Source organism: Serinus canaria, chromosome 1 (assembly GCF_022539315.1).
Source record: "Serinus canaria isolate serCan28SL12 chromosome 1, serCan2020, whole genome shotgun sequence".
Lineage (NCBI taxonomy): Eukaryota > Metazoa > Chordata > Aves > Passeriformes > Fringillidae > Serinus > Serinus canaria.
Genome location: NC_066313.1, coordinates 55,607,552 through 55,629,172, shown reverse-complemented (window position 1 = coordinate 55,629,172; position 21,621 = coordinate 55,607,552). Strand labels below are relative to the sequence as shown.

Sequence of the window (21,621 nt, the reverse complement as noted above, 5' to 3'; positions counted from 1 at the left end):
AGCACACTATTAAGTGGCCAGCTTCCAAACACAGTTTTAAACTGAGAGGATAACTTGCACATTTCCTTTATTTGAAATCCTGCTGTCAGCAGGATTTCTGTCCCTAATCAGTAATAATTTCTTGTTTAGTTTGAAGCCCACAATTGATTTATCCCACAGTTTCTATGCACAGAAATAAAGCAGAGGGAAGAAGGAGAGATTTCAAATGTTTAGCTACTTGATCTGAACTTTAATCCAGAAAGGGAAAGGTTACAAAGATGGGACCACATTCAATTCATTTAACCCTGTTACAAGGAGGCAACCCTACCCCAAATAGTTATATTAACATTGTATTCACTTGTAACATATTTTTTTTAAATCATTAAAAAAAGCAGTAGCACTAATCTGCTATTTTAGAAATCCAACTGTGGACACAAAAACAAAGCTTCTACCGTCATCCTGTGGGTCTAAGCAATTTATACGCTGGGCAGAGAAATCAATAATGGATCCAAAAATAACAACAAACCAATGATTTTTGTTTCTTGAACACACATTATTTAGGGAATAAATTCTCAGATTGTATGTATCAACCTACCTCCACTATCAGTTAACATTTCTGGTTCAAGCCTATATAGCTGCAGATGCAGAAGAATTTTAAAATGCATAAACCAAATGCTAGAGTATTTGAAGGTCACAGTCACAGGTACTAATTAGTCAGAAATAACTCAAGGAAAAATGCTCTGAGGAATTAATACAAGGTAAAAAGGGGAAGAATTTGTCAAATTTGAACTGTGAACTCTTTAAAGTAATAGAAAGGTTAGAAAATGAGGATAGGCCAAGAATAATGTAAAGGAAGATGAATTAGAGGACGCTTTACAGATCATAACTTGGCACTTAGGAGATAATGAATGAAAAACAATAAAGTGAACAAAATACACCAGGAAATGAAGATCTCTAGTGATGTGCTGTCACACAGCTGATGACACAAGAAAAGACAAAAACGTCAGATGATGTTCTACTGTAACATAAAACGTTACTTTACTTTTGCTGAGCGAGTTAATCCTCTGGCTCTGCAGAGATTACTTACAACCCCCTAATACGGAATACAAAATTGTGCTTAGTATTCCACAATAATCAGCAGCCCACATAAATCCTTAGGATGATCTCATTCTTCAGAGAAGACAGAATTGACACATTTTTGGGGAAAATAAACACTACAAGAGTTTACTGTTCATTTCAGTGCTATTACAAAAGTAGCAAAATCAGAAAAAATACAGAAGGTATCAAACTAAAATAAAAATTGACATTCTGAATCTATCTTCTAATTTTTTTCTTATTTTATCTTTCTTCTGCTTTCTTGATAGTTGGCCTTAGTATTTAAGGAAATACATTGGGGGATTTGCAATGTATTACAGAAGTTAAATGTAAGTCAGATATTAATTCCATTGGCTTGATAATTTAAGCGTATGTGAAACTCCTGTATTTGCTTAGGCTATTACATTCAGACATGCATGAATGATTTTACAAGGGACATGACAGATCAATGTTATTCTCCTTTCAGAATCATATGCTGTACAATTATATATCATTAATTTCTGTTCTTCAGAAACCTACCATGACTCAAACACAGTAAAGAATGGCTAAAAAGAAATTGTCTCCTTAGGGTTTTTTCTTAAATTTCCACTTTTTAGTGAATTACATAAATGTAAAGGTATTGAAATACAGAAAAATAAAAACACACTAAGTCTGAAATATTTTTGAACAACATAGCAAGCAGCATTTCCTAAATGCAAAATATATCTGGCACTCAAAATTCCTACAGGAAAGGAACTAAAAGCTCCAATTCACTTTCACTTAGTAAAAATAGCACCTTAGTAATAACTAACAGGCTCTAACAAAGACATGAATACCAAAACCTCCCAATTTCATCACATTCAGCAATGAAAATAGGTCTGACACAAAGAAGCAAGACAGTAGGAATGTAGAGGGAGAAAAACTATCTGACATACTGTCATTTTACTCAACTGAACTGATTTTATCTTCATCTGATTGTAAAAGAAAAATAGGAAAAGCTCACTGATATCTTTCTTAAGAATGTAGTTTTATCAAGGAAGCCCTTCTCACAAGTCTTCAATTCAAAAAGAAAAAAAAAATAAGAAAAGGGAAAAAAGAGAAGAAATATTTACTACTGAAATATAGCAACTTTTCTGACAGGACCACTCAATTCATAGTAGGACTTCTGAGAATTCTTCTCATGTTTTTTATTAGCTCCTATTGCTGTCTTTTATTTATTTTTTGCTACTGCTGCATTATTTACCCTAAAGGCAGCTATTTCTGAAGTCGGCAGACTGACTCAAACATACTGCTGCAACAGTTTCTGTTTCACTGACAGCAATGCCTTCCTTCTGGAGAACAACTATGAACTGTGTCAGAAGAAATTTCCATCAACCTCAGAGAGCTAGTTGTTATCCTCTAGTTTAACAAAAGGTGCTCCAATGCTTTAATTGAAGATTTGAGTCCCCCAGGAAGGCTTGTGCCCTAATACAGGACACAGCTGACATCACAAACACATTCGCTGGAATTACTCCATCTTGACAAGTGCAGAAGAATACAGTCCTGGGTTCTGTATGTACTTACACTGAGGCTAAAAGGGTAAGAGATTATTTGTGCAAGGCAACCTTGTGTTCTAGGGGTCCCTGCTCATGGTAACAAGGTTATATAAACTAAGCTTGGGTTTGGCATTCTTCTGATTCACCACACAAAACTTCATGGTAGTTGAAAGGAAAAATCAGAGACATAGAGTGTATGCTCTAGAAATTCTCCTTCACTTCTGTGAGGCATCAATTATCTAAATAGCTATGTACATAGATACATATTTCTTCTCGATTACATGTCAATCAGACATGAATATACCCATCTGCTGTGACCCAATTTGAAAGAGTATATGAAAAATAATTAGTCCAAAGGCCATTTGAAGCTGTTAATTGGTCAGTTAATCCACTCATGGATTATCCTGATGAAGAGCAGGCAATCCCAACACAAAGAATCAATCTGCATGATTCTGACATTTACAAATTAATTTCTTTAGTCAACCCATCACAGAGCCACTGCATTGCATGACCTGACTGCTATGTTTAGGAAAGTCTGAAATATCTGAAAAGCCAACCAGATGTCTCATTGCTCTGTTAAAAATGACCCTGTAAAGGCTTTTTGATTTATATGTATGAACAGATAATTAAATTCACCTTTTTTCCCTGCTAGGCTGTTACAGCTACTCAGCAGGACATAAGTTTGTTTAAAATGCAAGAAATTATTTTGACTATAAATGTACTCATTACTCAGTATGATTGCAGGTGGCAGAAGAAAGGTCAAAGGGAATTATGTTTAATTCATGTTATGTGCTAAAATCTGAAGTTACACAATTACTTGTATGTGATCCATGTGACAAAACAAGATGCGAAATTCACTCACCCTAATTGTAAAATCCATAAATGGGGAAACACGACACCCTGCAGCTTCCCTTATTGCTTGTAAGAATACATTTAATTGAGTAAACAGTGAGAAACTCTTACTTCAGCTTTAGAGGAAAATGAAACAACAGGGTCTTCTAACCTGAGCTATTTCCCTGTAACAGCCATGCAGCAGGATATTAAAGCTGAATTCAATTCCTACAAAAAAGAAAAACAAAGTAGCTTTCTAACACCTGGAATCTGACAATAACAGAGCTAGTCAGCCAGCTTATGAAAAGCTAACATTGGAAATAGGGACCATCGGCTGACATGAAATCTTGGAAGCTTTGTATTGCGACTCTGTACTGGCTGAAAATGTATTTAGAAAACAGGAAAAAAACAAGTAAAAAACTATAAAGACACCTATTATATAGTCAATGCATTCAGCGCTTCACAACATAAATCTTCATGACAAAAATGTATCATCTTATTACTTATTTCCTAACATGACCTACATAAAGAATAAAACACATAATATTTTCTTTTAATATTGTACCTTATAATCTAAACATTAATGAATCATGAGGAAAAATTACCTAGACTTTTGTTTTGTGGCTGCCAACAAAGGCTGCCAACAAACAAAACCACAACACAACATCTCCCCTGCCTTTGCTGTGTTCAGCTGAAATAAACCAGTGCAGCTATAGAACACTTCCTTCAACAGCCCACTACGAAGATAGCTTTTCTGTATTGTTCATGTTTAAAAAGAGACCTGCAGAGCTATATCAGCATTTAACTTCTTTCATGTGGTCCTATATTCTTTCAAGAGATGATAATCAAATGCAATTCTGAGAACAAGCACAATATAATTCTAGTATCCACCTGTATCTTGGGCAAAGGAAGCTGTTTCTTCTGAAACAGCTCTTTAAATTAGAATTTAAAAAATCTGAAGTCAATAAAGCTGAAAGGGTAGTTTTAAATTATCTCAATAAAGGAAACAGATAATTGGATTTTATACTTATTACATGTGCTGAAAAAGAGGGAAAGAAAATTAAGATCTAAAGATTAATGCACAGTTTGTAGTAAGTATTGCTTGCAGGGACACCATAAGCTCATTTTCCTACCTCAAACTCCCCATTAATTGGATTGTTAAAGATCACAGCAAAATTACGTTTGTTTTGAAAAGGATAACATATGCAAACTGAGGTAAGTTTTGGAAAAAAGATCATCAGATTACTGTAATTTATTAGGGAACTAGAAAAGGCACAACACAAAATGTAGTAGATTTTTAAAATAAACCCTGTATCACACTTTCCAATCATCAGTCACTAGAATAAATATAGTAACTCTGAAGGAAGATGTGATGTCAAATCAAGATGTTTTAAGCAAATTCTTTGTAAGGAAATGCATTGGGACACATAGAACTAGGTATTGTTTTATCTTGAAAGAGGATAGTAAGATCATCAGATACAAAATAGAATTTCAATAGCAGTTGGTATTCCACTGACAGTGTCAAACATCACATTTACAACAAAGATAAATTGCTGTAGTGTACATGTAAATGCTTAGAAAAATAAGTTTTCTCAACTTGTAAGAAAAAGATATCAAGAGATATCAAGTGGAGAAGTAAGACTTAACATGGCTAATTTAGGGGTAAACCTTTTTTATCAAAAGCTAAAGAAGAAAACTTCCTGCATTCTCTATTTCAAGAAAAGGCATCACATCATATTTACTAGCTGTTCAAACATTTTTGACTACATGGAGAACAGCCCTTACACACTAGAAAACATTCCCTCTTTTTGTCTTATGACTCTATGAAGATTCATATTATCTTTTTTCACAATAAACTAATTTCCTACAAGATTATTTTCTTGATACATAGAAGGAGAACCATGGAACAAAACTAATCATTTCACATCTGCAGATTCACTGAGGTTTTGAGCAGCAGAAAATCCATTCATAGCCATCAATAAAGTATTGATGTAGATTACACTGCAGTCTACACATCAAAAGCTTCTATTTCTGTAAGTGATGTTGATGTTCTTATGCAGATCTATACACTGAAAACATTAGCGTGGAAGTTGACTAGCTTTACTTATCATGACTTCAGTGGCCACATCTTTAGTAGCTCAGAGGAGGGATCCACTTTTCCCTCTAGTTCCCAAGTTCCCATCACAACAGAAAAGCATTGATACTCTTTACTCCTGATCATTTTCAAATGTATAGAGGAATGTCTTGATAGACAGGTGGCAGAGGAGACTGTGGGCTCCAAATTTTGCATTTGCTACAGCTAATCTGTTGCTGACACAGCATGAAGCTGGAAACATAAGGGAGAAACTTCTTTTTAATGACCACTCATTATTTATATGCATATCATAACAATAAATAAATAATCTAGAAGTTATCAAATTTAACCTCCTTAACACACTGTGTTCTGAAAACAATATTGAGTCTGAAGCTGTTTCTTAATTCTCACAGCTTTAACTACTGTTCATACTAACACATTTAGTCTAAATGTGCTAAGGACAGTGCAGATGGCTTCCTCCCATGCAACAACCACTGCTGGATTATATCATTTTATAAAGATAAGACAAAATAATTTTTACCTTTTTTTTTTTTTTTGGAAGACTACAACATTACTACAGCACACCTAGAACAAGAGCTAGGGGTCATCCAGCTGCTATCTTGCAGAAATTGCTAAATTACAGAATCAGAATGGTTTGAGGTTGAGGTTGGAAGGCACCTCTGGAGGTCATTTATTTCAACCCCTCTGCTAAAGAGGGCCATGTAGAGTCAAGATACTCAAGACAGAGTCCAGCATCCAGATTTTGAATATCTCAAAAAATCAAGGAGCACAATGTACCCCAAATTTTGAAGAAATGGTTTTGATATGCAAAAATGAACTTCATGCCTTTCTGAACCTAACAAATATGTTTCTGAGAAGACAGATGATCTGCAATTAATTTTTTGTAAAGGCATCATCAAGACAGAGAGGTTTTTGTTTGCTATCAGAGCAATTAAGAGCACAATTCATGATGGCAGATGGTAATTTCAGAGATTTCATGTTACCAGTAGCTCTTTTTGGCTATGTGACTTCAAGCAAATCCAACACCAGCAGAACAGCAGTGACAGCTTTCCCAGGGCTTGTTTTCCCCAATATTTTTTCTGGTTGTTTTTAGCTGCCTAAATTAGTATATGAGAATAAACTACATTTAAATATTTCTTTTATTTTTTATGCTTTTGTACTAAGCATAGCAGTGTATTTTGATGAAAGCTAAGATCAGATAACAACATATGACTCCAAAAAACTCAATGCATATGTATTAATCCACATGCCTCCCCACATTTAGCACCTAATTTATACCACCAGAAACTACCATAAAAATTGTGTCACTAAAGTTTACATCTTCCTAGTCAGAACCTAGGCTTTTAGGAAGCTTTCTATCAAAAGTCTTTTCATAATCCCCAAAATCCCCACAAAACCAAAAAAACCCCAAACAAACAAAAAAATCCTTCCAAAATCCCCAAACTGGAACAATAAATCAAACTTGAACTGAAAACAGAAGGATAAATGCTGTATTCTGCACATATAGTCATCACAAAAACAGTAATTGCAAGGAGGAAAAATCATTCTAATTGAAAAATAAAACACAGCTCGAGAGTATTACTTAATTCCAAATAGATGCAAACTTAAATGTTTCAATCACAGATAAAAAACATCTGACTCTAGCAAAATCATTCTTTGTGTAAAATTAGTTAGCAATTTTGAGGATAAGAATAGTAAAATTAATCTCTTTTTTCTTTGATTATATCAAAGGAGACAACTATTTAGAGTCCATGATACTTTCCTCTGACATTTTTATGTAGGAGAGCTGGGAGCTTACAGTTTTATACTTATCTATTGCTCCCATCGATGCTAAGAAGGACTTTACAGTCTTAACAGGGCATATTTTCTTGCCTGAGTCTTCTCTAAAGTTTTACTTTTTTTTTTTTTCCTTCTTTCTGTGTAATCTTCTTGATTTTAGAGACTTTGAAATTCAAAGCAAGATATCATGAGGGAATAAAAAAAGCAAGATATAATGAAACATAAATATACAATAAAGAATAATAAAGCAAGATATCTTAGTGAGGAGAAGCAGAGAAGCATGCCCTGAACTCTTCTCTGTGGTGACCAGTGACCCCAGGAAATGGCCTGAAGTTGTGTCAGGGGAGGTTTAGGTTGGATATCAGAAAAAGGTTCTTCACCCAGTGGTTGGGCAGTGGAACAGCTTCCCCATGGAAGTGGTCACAGTATGTCTGAGTTCAAGAAGCATTTGGACAATGCTCTCGGGCACGTGTGTGACTCTTGGTCCTGCGTAGGGCCAGCAGCTGGACTTTGAGGATCCTTGTGGTTCCCTTCCAACTCACCACATTCTATGACTATCAGTTTCCATGAAAAATATTTCCCTGATTTAATGAAATACTAATTTAGTCTATCAAATTTAACTTCAGATTTTTGTGTAGAACCTCTGGAAAATTCTTTCCACATCACTCACAGGAGAGACAGCAAAAGTAGTAACAGAAAGGTTCATAAAATAATGAGGCTTTCCAGAGTTCATTAATTTAGGAGCAACACAAATGCTCATTACATTAGCTTGGAGAACATAAAATTTTCTTACATCCAGTTTCTTAGTTACTGTCTGTAAAACATGTTTAATTTCTATAAGAACTCTCAAAAGTTCTTTGATATTAGACAAAATAAAGCTGTTTTTAATTCTGTAACATTTAGCCGGTGTCCCAGGTGAACAAAATGGAGACAACCATACCAGGAGGGTAAACAAAATTTGGGATTTCTCTGCTGAAACTTACTCTTGTAGGAAAGGAGGGACAGGGAAATCGTGGCAGATGGAAGTTCTTCCTTAACACGGAAAAGCAGTAAAATGCTTCATAATTGGAGTACTAGGAAGAGGCTGTGCTGAGCCTGTGCCATATTACCTGTATTTCCATAACCCCACAATTAAGGCAATGAGAGAGCTGGTCAACTCCAGATCAGCTGCTAATATCAGGAAGTATGCAAGAGAAAGCAGGGACTTTTTGAATTATTCATAAGCACACATTTTTCTTAATTTCTGTCATTATTGAATCTAATTGCAGCTTCCTTCCATTAAGATTTTCTGCTTTATGGTATTGATAGGACTTACAAATTTCAAGAATATAAAACTTCTCAATGAGATGCTGTAGGAAACATTAAGAGAAAGGATTTATAGCATCCATAAGCAATCAAAACCTTTAGGTCAGTCTGACCCTTCCCATGTGAATCAGCTGCAGAGCAAGTAAATACAGACATCCCTTTTTCTGTATTTTATCTCCTTTCATCCTCTTGAAGTACAAGACATAAAATGTGAGATCTTAAAATGACTCCTGGTAATAGCTTATTGCCTCTAAGGCAAATACTCCCTGCTTGAATGTCATTGAACATATGCAGAGTTAGAATAGCAGAATTCCTTACACTCTTTCATCAAGACAAAAAAACCCCAAACCAACAAAAAACCCCACCCAAACAAATTTGTCAAAATCTGTAATTCAGGTATACAAGCAGCATTTAAAGCATTAGATTTAGAAATACTTTCCTTGGCATGCTTAAAGGTACTTACGGCAGCTAGCTAGGAAATCTGAAGAAACATACAGGGCTATCAAAGATGAAGTGCACATGCTAGAATATTTTCTAATAAAGTATATCAGTACTTAGTACAGTAGCCATAAGCTACTGACTGAATCTCCCCCACAAAGTATGTAAAAGCTTACTAGGAAACTGTTTGGGTTTTTTGTAAACTTGCTCTTACTTTGTTTTGAATCGAGAAGAGTGCACTAACAATACTCTAATCCTTGTTTAAACACCCTCTAAAGTATAACCAAAATATTATATAGACTGAGTTCTTCACATAGCATTTCAAAATACTCTCCAGGAAGTAGAAATTTCTGATTTTGCTATATTCACAAATTATTTTTCTATAATTGCGTAGGACTGCTCATCATTCTCTGCTTCAACCTCTCTCCAAACCCCTGTAATCATAAGCAGTACCTTATAGAGACTGTAGAACACTGCATTGGCAAGACAATAAATGCACATTTTTCTTCCTAGTGATGTCTCAATTAGCATGCCGTAATTTATACATTCCACATGTAAGTCTACATTCTTTCGTTTCTGCATGAAAACCCCAAACGTGGTGCTTATACAATGTTCTCCTGAGCTATATGAATTCACATTAAGCACTGTTCTGCTTCAGCACTGGAGAACACACAAAAGGACAGAAATAGTGTAGTCTATTTGTGACATAATTGGGATTTGCAAAAATCACAGTGTCTTTTATTCAGACAAAGTGGGTAGCTGTTCCAAGCAGGAAAGTTAATGCAAAGCTGAAAGTAGGAGGTCACAAAAGCAGTACTTCATATAGAAGTGAAAGAAATCTAGAATAAGTAGAATTAAGGAGAACAGCAGTAGAAAAGTAATGAGATACAGCTATCCAAGTATCAGGAATACAAGACATTTGAAGACAAAAATCTGGGTGAGAAAGTGAGAGAAGAAGTTTTACAGGGACTATGCTGCTAATAGGCAAAATACCAAAAATCGACATTTTTATTAGCACTATTTAAAAAACAGTGATTATGGAAAGAGACAGGGTGATGAAGCTAGGAAGTTGAAGACAAAGAGATAAAAATTAGGAATGAAACTGAAATGGGATTCAGTTCAATTGAAAATGAGTCTTTTAGATATATTTATTTTTTATTTCCATTTATTAGTTTCAAGTTCATGTTATAAAAAGCAGGCAGATAATTTCCTATTATTTCAGCTTTTGAATTGTTTTCAGTTGGTTTGTTGTCTTGAAGTCTGTCTTTCAGCTTATGATGTAATTTTCTAATCCAAACTCTTATGAGTGAGAAAGAAATACATGCACTTAGCAGGAGTGCCAAAGGAAAAAAGCCAAAAAACCTTTACTGTGCAGAATGTTTCTTGTCTGATGAGTGATATATTCAAACAACTTTTCCCTCACACAATACCTCATGCTAGAGAAATCTTTCCAGAAATGACAGCAAAATATAACTTGTTTTTTGAACAAAGTTTAGCATCAGCACACTTCTACTTCCTCATGTATCAAACAAGATGATTGCATCACGTTTTTGTACCCACTCCTCAACCCGTCAGCTTCTTTCCTCTGCCAGACACATTCCTGTGGTCTGTGTGCCACTTAGGGGGCCTTTGTTCAAACAGTAAAAACACATTAATTTCAGAAACATGAGTTTAAATAACATGAGAAATTTGATTAAAACCAAAAAGTATGGAAATCTAACACATTCTTACCTATGCAGCTGTAAATACTCTCGGGGTCTGTTTAAAAGGTGAAGGAATCTGTCAACAACCTTGTTTTTCCCAACTCCCTGCAGTAGACAAATATAATATTAAGACATAATGCAGATGTACATACTTTTGAGTTATAAAGACAGAAAAGATAACTTGCCAAAATGTCTAAAATACTCTCCATACTCCTTCATAGGTAAATCCAACTCCAAACTATTTCAGAAAATTCTGAACACGAGTTTATTATAAGTATTTTATTTTATATATATATTCACAAAATACTTATCTGTCTTACTAGAATTAACCAGAAATAGGATTGTGCCCCTAGAGTTATGTCACACATGCTATGCATCCTTTAACTAACACAAGTTTTTCCAGCCTTTTTATTTCACAAAGGTATTGCAATGTCAATGCTAGGAAGTTGTCTTGCACTTAATAGGCAAAGTTAATTCTTGGTGGTCATAGGACACATCCTGTAACTGTCACATGGAATTCAGGCACAGCATTGGTAATAGTTGCTGATCACATTCCACTGAAGTTAAAAAAAGAGGCTCAGATGGAATCAGAATTCAGCTGGAGATAAAACTAATCTCTGACTCTATTGAAGGATGTCTGCATTAGCAAGCTGTGGAAAATGATGACAGTGAATTAGGTGTTGCAAACACCCTGGTGTGCCCTGTCCTACACGTTTTAGGAACTGTTATTTCAGTCCAGGTCTAACCTAGACTCAGGGAAGGAAATATCAAAGAGCACAAATTAGATGGGCTGCTGGGGAACATCCCCTTCCCTCTCAAGAGAGATGAATATGTACCGAACTGCAATAAGGAAATTCCCTTCAAAAGTACATTCTAGATCTGGTCTGAAATGCTAATGTAGATGCAGACCAAGGTGACAGCTCACATGCAGAAATTCTTATCCCTCCTGCAAGGAGGTGGCTGCAGGAAGCTCAGAAGGCCAGTGAGAGTGCTACAGGTTGCAAAGAAAAAGGAAATAGCAGAAAGAAAAGCTCAAGCATAGACCAGCCAAAAGCTGTTTGACAAGACACTATCCCTCTGCTGAGATTCTCACTCTGACTGCATGAATGTATCTAGTAGTCTACACCAGTGTAAAGAAGATAAATATAACCCAAAGAAAGATTAAGGAGATTAGATTAAACCAATTTGAGTTTCACTAATCTGTTTCACTTGGCATTGAAACATAATAGGAGCCTTCAGAGCTGCAAGTTATAACATTTATGACTAAGTTCTAGCTGAGTGATGGTAACTGCCAGCTGCAGAATTGCAAACTGTTTCAGCTTCTTAAAATGGGACCACAGTCTCTCTCTCCTCTGCTACATTTGTAAGAATAGAGGATCATGCACATATGTATAATGAAATCACAGGAGGAGAGTTCTCACCATGAGAGCAGAGGAAAAAATACTGCAGAGGAGACAAAAATAGAACTACCTATATTCCACTGCAGACTTGACTCCCACACAAAAGAGCCAACTCTGTCAGTGCTCTGCCACACGCCTCCTCACAAATCTACTTCAGAAGAATCTACAGCTTTAGAGAGGTGTAGTAAGAAGGGGCAACACACTTAACATGTTTCACAGTAGTTTCTGAAAACTGCCACCTGAAACAGTTCACCACTGCTGTGAAAGGGGATGAAATTCTGCTCACAGGTTCTTGCAGGAACTTATAGGACATATCCGTTTGGGGGAAAATATTCAAGTTCAGAAATTTTATCAGTGACATTCAAAGTAACCAGAAAAAGGCTAAGAATCCCCTAGTGGTGCACACAGCGAGTTTTATTCACATATAAATAAATAAGTTTCCTGCTACTTTCAGTCAGATCATAAATGGGTGAATAAACAGGAATATTTCTAATGTCAAGCACAAACCAGCCATGCTGAAAGCAGCTTCCTTTCCTAAGAGAGCTAAAGATGGCTGGGTAGATGTCTGCACACAGTTTCTGCACCGATCCCAAGCAGATTGCGTATCCTGTTTCAGTGCAGAGTGGGACTCCAGCCAGCTGTGGCAAGTACAAAGATGATGAAATAAATCAACATACTGAATCAATGTAAAACACGCTTACACAAAGTGGTTACTGTAATTAAGAAAAAAAAATTACAGTTACCAAAGTAATCCAGTGAAGTCAATGGGAACGGTGCTGTGACCACATCTCACCCTTTCTTCATTTTTATCTGTGCATCTCAACCACACTCTCCACATATTTCCTTTTATTTAAGTATACTTCAATTTCAGAACATCATACATTTTTAAAAAGATGCATGCAGTATTTAAAAGCCAAAAGGCATTCCCACCAGGTTTTAGCTATTATAAACAAGTTAACATTGCCTAACTTCTAGACTAAACTGCTTCAGAGGGTACATTGTGTGCCTTCACAGAGGCTGTGGTGTACCACATAAAATCTTTGGTTGGCAACAGTAGCTGCAGCAAAGTTTTCCTCAAAGCTTTTTGATTCCATCCCTCTACATTCCTACTTCATGACAAGTTACCATTCCTCTACGTCTCAGCTACTGCACTGAGAAGTCACAATATAATAGAAAGGAAGGAAGAGACCAGAGATATTTGGAAGGCTCTTCAGCACCATTAAGAAACTCCAAAAAACAAGAGTTTGGATGAGTTTGTTCCTTAAGTACTATGCATTAGTGTAAGGCCAAAAAAAGCAGGTTTGTTCCAAATTCACCTTACCTCCAGGGGATAAAGAACACATGTAGCAATCTTCTTCAAGTGAACAAGATATGTGGAAAATGATAACACATTTTGGAAAAATAAAAACCAAACCAACTCTAGTTACAGGCACCCAAGAAACAAGAAATTACAAAAATGGCAACAAAGTCACCCTCCTTTGCCCTGACTGCCAAAGATCAAACTGGATCTTCTGGACACCCCCACAGCTAGCAGTAAACCATTTAAACAGGAATAACCTGAACTATCTTTCATATGAACATACTAAAAGATTGAGCGGAACTTGGAATGGATTCAGAACATAATCTCATATAATTTTGCAATTATTGCAGGCTAAGGTACTATTCAGAGGACAAGCCAGTGTGCCATTAACACTTGCTGTGAGCTATTTATAAACACACTATTGCAGTTACTTAATTTACAGAAATATAAACATATGCTAATTAGAGAGAAAGAACATCTGTGTTGGTGTTTCAGCTGAAGAGAAAAAAAATACTTCAGAAAGCAAATATTAGACAATTTTTACTCCATCAGACATATGGGACAACAGAAATAGAAAACGGGAAGTAAATATCTGCACTAATGAATAACAAACAAGAAATTATGCAATTAGAAGGCAAAATAATCCCTTAGTTAAAAATCCTTCTAACTGACACTGTAACACTTGCTACCAAGGATGAAATGGTTTTATTTCCTAGCAGAAGCTGCAGTTTCAAATATAAACAAGGTTGTTATAAGTCCCAGGAGACATTTTGCAATTCAGGATGCAGAACTGTCAACTGAAATTTGTCCATTGCACAGCCCAAATAAAGACAATAAAGTTATAGTCCAAAGGAATTGGACACAAGTTTTTGAAATTAACAGTCTGCCTCTTAGAGAAAAAAAAAAAAAAAAAATATATATATATATATGTGTGTGTGTGTGTGTGCGTGTTTGTGTGTCTATATATATGTGTGTGTGTGCGTGTGTATATATATATATATATATATATATATATATATATATATATATATATATATATATGTATATATGTAATATATGTATATATATATATGTATGTATATGTATATGTATCTAAACCAGGCTGCCTCTTTTTTATTTTCTTTCAAATGATTTGCAGGTCATATTGAACCAGCTGAGGAGGTTGCCATGTTATGCTCTTCAGTACTGCCCTTCAGTTGAAACACTGCAATCACACCTTCTCCACATCAGAGCACCTGTTTCATTACAAAAGAATGAAACAAATTTTGAAGCTAGTAAAAAAGCAGTTTATCACTTTTTCACCTCATGAAGTTTCATTTTATAATTAATTTTAAAATTGCATGATTAGACAATGAAAGACAAATTTGAGTTAACAATTTTAGTACACAGAGGCCTCATGTCAGAGTTCTCAGTTTCTAATGTCACAGAAAGTGTTGTATTATCATTATTGCAGAAACTTTTCACTGAACAATGAAAATAAAGAAAATAAAAACACTTTTTATGATGCTCCATTTCTAACCCGGGGTCTGGCACCAAACCACCTTTCATGGCCAGAGCTCTTGTGTTTCTTTCAACAAAGACATTTGCAATGCATGTATTTCTGGGGCAATTATGGCCGAAGCTGGGATTTTTACACCAGAGGATGTGTCTCTGGCTTGCTAAAAAAGTGTACTATTATCAGCAAAGCAACTCGCAGTACCCATGCAGAACACACTCCAGGTGTTGAGAAGCCCTGCTTGGACCAAATGTGAACAATACATTTTAATAACTGCAGAAGGTGTGCCACCAGCAGACTCCAGACATTGCTACCAGAGGACATCTGCAATTGACTCTATCACGGCTACCTTGCTTGAATGTTAACAACAAATTTAAATGTAAAAGCAGTGGTGAATTAAACTCCTGCCCCAGATGCAATTTATATATTCATCAGTTACAAAAGTAAGTGTTCTGTGGTTTAGTATCAATTTTTTTTTTTATTATTACAAGTTTATCATCTGGGACACAACAAAATTATAGTGACAGCAAAAGAAGAAAATTTCACTGTAAGAGTCAACTTAATTCCCTGTTAGGAATCATTAATGGAATGCTTTGGATGCATCTCTGACTGTAGTTCTAGATAAGCTTGTAGAGTTGATGTCTTTTTCTGACTTTAGGTAGAACCAGAGCCCTGTCGGGCTAAATACAATCATTGCATTTCCAGTGAGGTAAGACAACTCCAATGGAGAGAAGCATATGAAAAGTTTATGATGGAAAGAATCTGTGAGAAGAAGTATCCAAAAGAAAAATCAATTTGTTGTTTATTTTTTAATTCTGGTTCTTCAGCTTAATGTGTAAAGGCAGAAAGCAATGCTGTAAGCAGAGACACATTTTAAAAGCATGCCTATTCTCTTATGTGTACACACTGACTGTACCAAGTCAAAGAGAATATTTTCCGAGTTTTCCACAACTGTCATGCCTAATTCCCTATACTAAGAAATATCATAGTATTTGGCCCAATTTAGCTCATTTGGAGCTCAGTTTCTTCATGCTCACATTAATAATAAAAAATTGGTTTAAGATAGTACATTCTTGACTTGCAGAAGAAACTGTCTATTTTTAAACAAGTTTAAGCAGGAAAACAAGGCTTATTTCTAGAAAAATTGAAATGCCAAGCATTTGCTATTTCAAGTTTTTGATGACTGATATTATTACATTCTTAGTTTGCACTTAATTCAATTTCACAATGAGTTAGAAATAAAAATATTATATTAGAAGAAAAGATCTAATTAAGCATGTCATTTTAAATATCTTTAAGAAAGACTCAATCATTTGTCCTACTAAATTCTTCAAGAATAAAATAAATTCCTAGTGTGAGCTCAAGAATTCATGTAAGTTGATCTCCCAGTTAAAGAAAGGCAGCAGAAAAGATGAAATTACATTGTCAGGGAAATATATTAGCAAATGTACCAGAATGCCATTACATTTCCAAGTCCTTTTAATCACAGAATAGTTGGGGTTGAAAGGGAACTCTGGAGATCATCTAATCCAACCACCCCTCTAAAGCAGGTTCACCTACAGCAGGTTGCAGAGGATTGCATTCAGGAGGGTTTTGAGAATCTCCAGGGAAGGAGACTTCACAGCCTTGGGCAGCACGTTCCAACACTCTTTCACTTTCACAGTAAAGAAGTTTTTCCTCATATTCAGATTGAACTTCCTGTGTTTCAGTTTGTGCCCATTGCCCTTGTCCAATTGCTGAGCACCACTGAAAAGAATTGGGCCTCGCTGTCTTGACACCCACCCTTAAGGTACTTGTATACAAAATAGCCAAGATTTGACAATATGCCCTTCTCCAAGCCAAACAGGCCCTGTTCCCTCAACCTTTCCATGTAAGAGAGATGCTCCAGTCCACCCACAGGACACTCACAGCCTTCATAGGCTGGACATAGTACTCATAATTCATGTATGCTCAGCGTGATAGTATGCTTATGATAGTACACTTACTGTGGGTTCACATCAACATTTTTAACAAGTGTTGCTAGAGTTTCTTTTAGATTATTTACAACAATTAGCACCTTCATAGAATTCTTCATTCTACTTCTGAACAGTTCACTCACTAACTCCTGGCAACAGAACGATGCCAAATAAAATAACCTCAATTTTGCTTAACATGCTGCTGGGTGTTTTAGAATTTCAGAGCAATAAAACAATTCAGAAGTGAGAGGGTTGTGAGCTTTCTCTATCCAGAAAGCCACAGATCCTATGTAACTATAAATACTATGTGTGGTATCTTCAAAGACAGATGATGGCTGCCAAGACCTCACCTAGGACTAATAAAGGTGAAAGCATCCAACACATCTCTTTACATAACATCCAAATGCAACAATTTGGGAAATGTTATATTTAACATTTAAAATTGTGAGACAAAATAAAATAATTTCAGCCAATGCTACTTCCACAAGGTTTTCCACATAAACAAATTATATTTATTAACATAGTTTCTCTTGCATTTGCCAAAGAAAATCCAAGGAGACAGTAAAAGATAGCAAGTAGTGGCCAATCCATGAACTGCACATTGTCCATCAGGAAAAATATCATAAAAACACAGTCTAAAAATTTTCCTAGGTAGTAAGAATCACTATTCCAGTCTGTCTCATGAAGCTCAAAAGCTACTGCAAGACCTGTATTTAATGAGTACATAAACAGTCATTGCAACATTTGGACTAACTGGGGGCTCTTGCTGTTCTTTGCCTGCTGGTGTGAGAGTAATATGCATCTTCTTACTCTCAGCCAAAGAAGAAGCTGCTTTGCAGGTGCTTTGAAAAAGTGTAGAGGGTCATAGATGGATTCATTCATGCTCACACTACAGGCTCATTCAGGAAGCAGTATCAGAACCCATATTTAAGGCACTGGCATGTCCTTTACTTGGAAGCTATTTCATAGCTGAAAATTCATATCTATCATATCATATCAACTCAAAGAAACCTGTTTGTTTGTATACAAAATGGAAACACATTCCAGTTAACATCCAAAGTAAATCATCAACCACTGCAAACAAATATTTATATTTCATGTAAAACATTTATGCTGTGAAATCCTAGGCCATATAAGCCCCAGGGAACCAACATGAATGGAGTGCTGTAAAGCAGTTTACTTCAGAAGCCGAGTACTTCTAAAAATATCTGTTGGCAGCTGACAGTTATCTTTAAACTCTCCTCAGTTTCATTAAGAAAGCCAGTTCCTAACATCCACCAAGATAATTTAATTATAATTTACTGATACTATCGTCAGAGCCTGTAAAAAAACAGTCTTGGTAAAAGGGTTCCCATCAGTCAGCTTTTAGAGTTATAGAAGAAACCACATTTACAGACTTTGAAAAGACAGAGGTCTTAAGCTAACAGGAATCTTGTGTGTGTACATGTGTTGTGCAAATAGATGAGGCAGAGGTGGAAAACCACATTTAGTCAACCAACCAAAACCAAATCCAGACTCTAAAAGAAAGATTACAGGTCAAGCCTGGCACATTAAATCACAGCTGAATGGAGATACTTACACAGTCATCATTTTGAAAGACCAAATTATGTCCTAAGGTAAATGCCAACACAATTAAATATCTAGGAAATGACACAAGCATTCAAAGGGTTGTTAGTCCTATGTTTTGAAATACTCAGGTTGAGAGAATTTGAATTTTCAGTTATCACACCGAATTTGCATGAGTCACTCATTTACTAATAAGACACTTAAGAGAAAGGAACTCAAAGCAGTACCTTGTATCTCCTCAAAATCATTATCTGTTTTTTCCAAATGGGAAATACAGGTACATACTGATGCATGTATCAAGGCATTACAAAACCTCAGCTTCTTATACAGACTGAACTGATAAAAGTAACTGAACAGAAATAAAATAATGTTTTTTAAAAATAACTTTCCTTACAAAAAATGGATGAAAACATTAATATCTTCATTGAGGTATCTACACAGTATGAAAGCATCTGTCTATCCTGCATGAAAGCACAATTGATGCAATGTGTTGCTTTTAAAGTACGTGAACATGATTCATCACAAGCTGCACAAATTTACAGTAAAATATTTAAGGAATTAGCCAAGGAATTTCCAAGTGGTTAGTGATCATTCCCGAGAAATGAAGAATGATTGCTGTGGTACTGAAAAGACTGCAGAATGGCAAATACAGCACTTCAAACTTTAAAAAAGTATTTTGAAAGGAAAAGGCCTTTTGGCCTTTTCTTAGTCGCATATAAAAACTGTGGAACAAATTACAAAGAGAAAACCTGGAAGTACTCAAAAGTATGTTAGCAATTAAAAAAAAAAACAACTGTATTGCTGATCTGCCAAAGAGAAAGCACAGCAAATCAACTAATTTTCCAACTTAATGGTACAGCTGAGCTGATGTCTGGAATCAAAGCAATGTGTTCCAATACTTCAATCCAGTCAACTCTTTTAAATGCTGTCTTCAATCAGAGACTCAAAAGATGGAAGAAAATGTGACATGCATTAAATTATTAGAGATGAGAATACAACTGCTGGAAAAATCCATTATATCCTAATAATTGTACTTGTACAGTCTTCAGAACTTTTCTGCCAAATGAGGCACATGTTAGAGCTCTTATTTACCACTGGTATCCACAAGCTCTTTCCCCACACCTAGGGTTTTACTTGTTGGTATTAAAGGTCAGCTCTGAAATGGTTTTCCTGCTTTGCCAGGGTTCCTTTTGTCCCCCATGCTATGGGAGCTGCATTTACCTTCAAGCCCTTTCCTTGGGTCCTTCCCAACCTGCACTGTGGCGATGCTGTGCTTGGCCCTGTATCTTGCTGATCCCAGCCTGGACCTGCTGACTTGACTTCCCAGCTTGATCTCAGACTTTCCTCATTCACCATGGACCTGTCTGGCAGCCACTGAGCACTTGGGTGACCATGGGAGCTGTCCCCAGACCTGCTACTCTTGCTTTGGCACTAAGGGACTGCAAAATTTATCGTTAAGGACTCTGTCCCTGCCTCTACTTTCTTGTGGTTCAGCCTGCTCCTGCTATTCCTTGCCAGGAGTTGCTGCAGGCAATCTGTACTACATAACATTTTCAATACCAGCTTGGAAGCAGGCATAGCACTGTTTATGAAATACAATAAATAGATCTTGTTTCATTTATGAAATAGATCAATTTCTATTTATGAAGAGATTAAATATTTTGGAGAAGCTGCCATTATCCATCATGTCTACAGAGGTTTCAAATAAACCATCTTTGTAAATTCCACTTAATAACAAGAATGCTAAAGAGGTGAGACTATACTTCAATATATGCACATTAATAATTAGCATTTTATATTTATTGCCATGTTGGTTAGATCTTTTGTGCTTCGTGTTAGACATGTTCTACAGACAACTGTAAAACAAAAAGAGAAACATCTGCTAAAAATTATTGTACCCTTGCTAAGAGACAGCTAAACTAAAGGAGGATTATGTTTTGAGGGAAAAACCAACCTCAACAATGAAGTATTGATAAGCAAAGATACTAGTCAAAGAACTATACAAATCTACTACTCTTTTAGAGAAAATTAATATTTAGCATTCAATAGGATTTGGTAATACTGAAGTGTATACCTCTTACCTACCCCTGGAGATTTTAAAGGACTGGTCTGATACATAGTCAAGAAGGATAACCAAAGCCATTAACTGAAGATTTTAATGCTAATGATGTTACATACAACTATTACTATGTCAAGAGAGGTTTAGATTGGATATCAGAAATAGGTTTTCCACTCAGAGGGTGTTTGGGCACTGGAACAGGCTCCCCAGGGAAGCGGTCAGGCTTGACAGAGTTTTAGAAGCATTTGGTCAACACCCTCAGGCACAGCATGTGTCTCTTGAGGATGGTCCTTTGCAGGACCAGGAGCTGTACTTTGATAATCCTTGTGGGTCCCTTCCAACTCAGAATGTTCTGTGATTAATGCCTTGACTTTTTACTCTGACAGCCACATAAACACATTTATGGCATTTACATTTTCCACAAATATGTGCCCATAAAACCCCTGGACAATGTTAAATAAGGAATTGAAAAATGGGCCAAATACCTCACTAATAGAAATGAATGCAATTACAAAGAGGCAAAACAGAGATTCAATTATATTTTTGAATAACAAGTTTGTTCCACGCATTGCAAGAAATATTTAACTCACCTGGTTGCCAACTAAAAGAAGATGTTCTCCCAGCAGAAAGTCCTTGAGCATATCTTCCATTACCATCATATGCTAGAGAAAAAAAACCCAAAATTTTCACTTGATTTTATGCTCTCATGTTTATGCATTCACTAATGACAGTGGTACAACAGGAACCTAACTTCAAAGATTTGGGGCCAGATATTTTTGAACTTTATACTTACTTATACCTACTTATTTTATAGCAATAGCCTCTCAGCCAATAATAGCAGAGTGATAATAATATCCAGTGATTAGAACAAGGAAGCATTTACATCCTCTGCTCAAACTCATTGTGGGAGCCTGATTTCCCTAAATACTTTTAATTCTCTGTAATCATTCCTTGTATGTTTCCTTTTAGCCTAGTTGAATGAATGCTTGTCAACCAGAGTGTAAGAACTTTCTTTAGTTTGTGCCAGCTTTCCAGCCATATCCTAGTAAGAACATTACTGAAACCAAATAGCGAAAATAAAAGACATATGTTAATTACACACATATA

At 35.8% G+C, this 21,621-nt stretch overlaps 1 protein-coding gene across 1 annotated transcript in view; it reads right to left on the bottom strand.

The window, feature by feature from the left end:
* VWA8 (von Willebrand factor A domain containing 8) overlaps positions 1-21,621 on the bottom strand; it is a 188,389-nt gene that overhangs the window by 85,403 nt on the left and 81,365 nt on the right. The window contains exons 20-21 of the mRNA XM_018908692.3: positions 21,105-21,176; positions 10,768-10,844 (exon numbers count right to left, since the gene is read on the bottom strand). Coding sequence (XP_018764237.1) covers positions 10,768-10,844; positions 21,105-21,176 — 149 coding nt within the window. The remainder of the gene's footprint in view (positions 1-10,767; positions 10,845-21,104; positions 21,177-21,621) is intronic.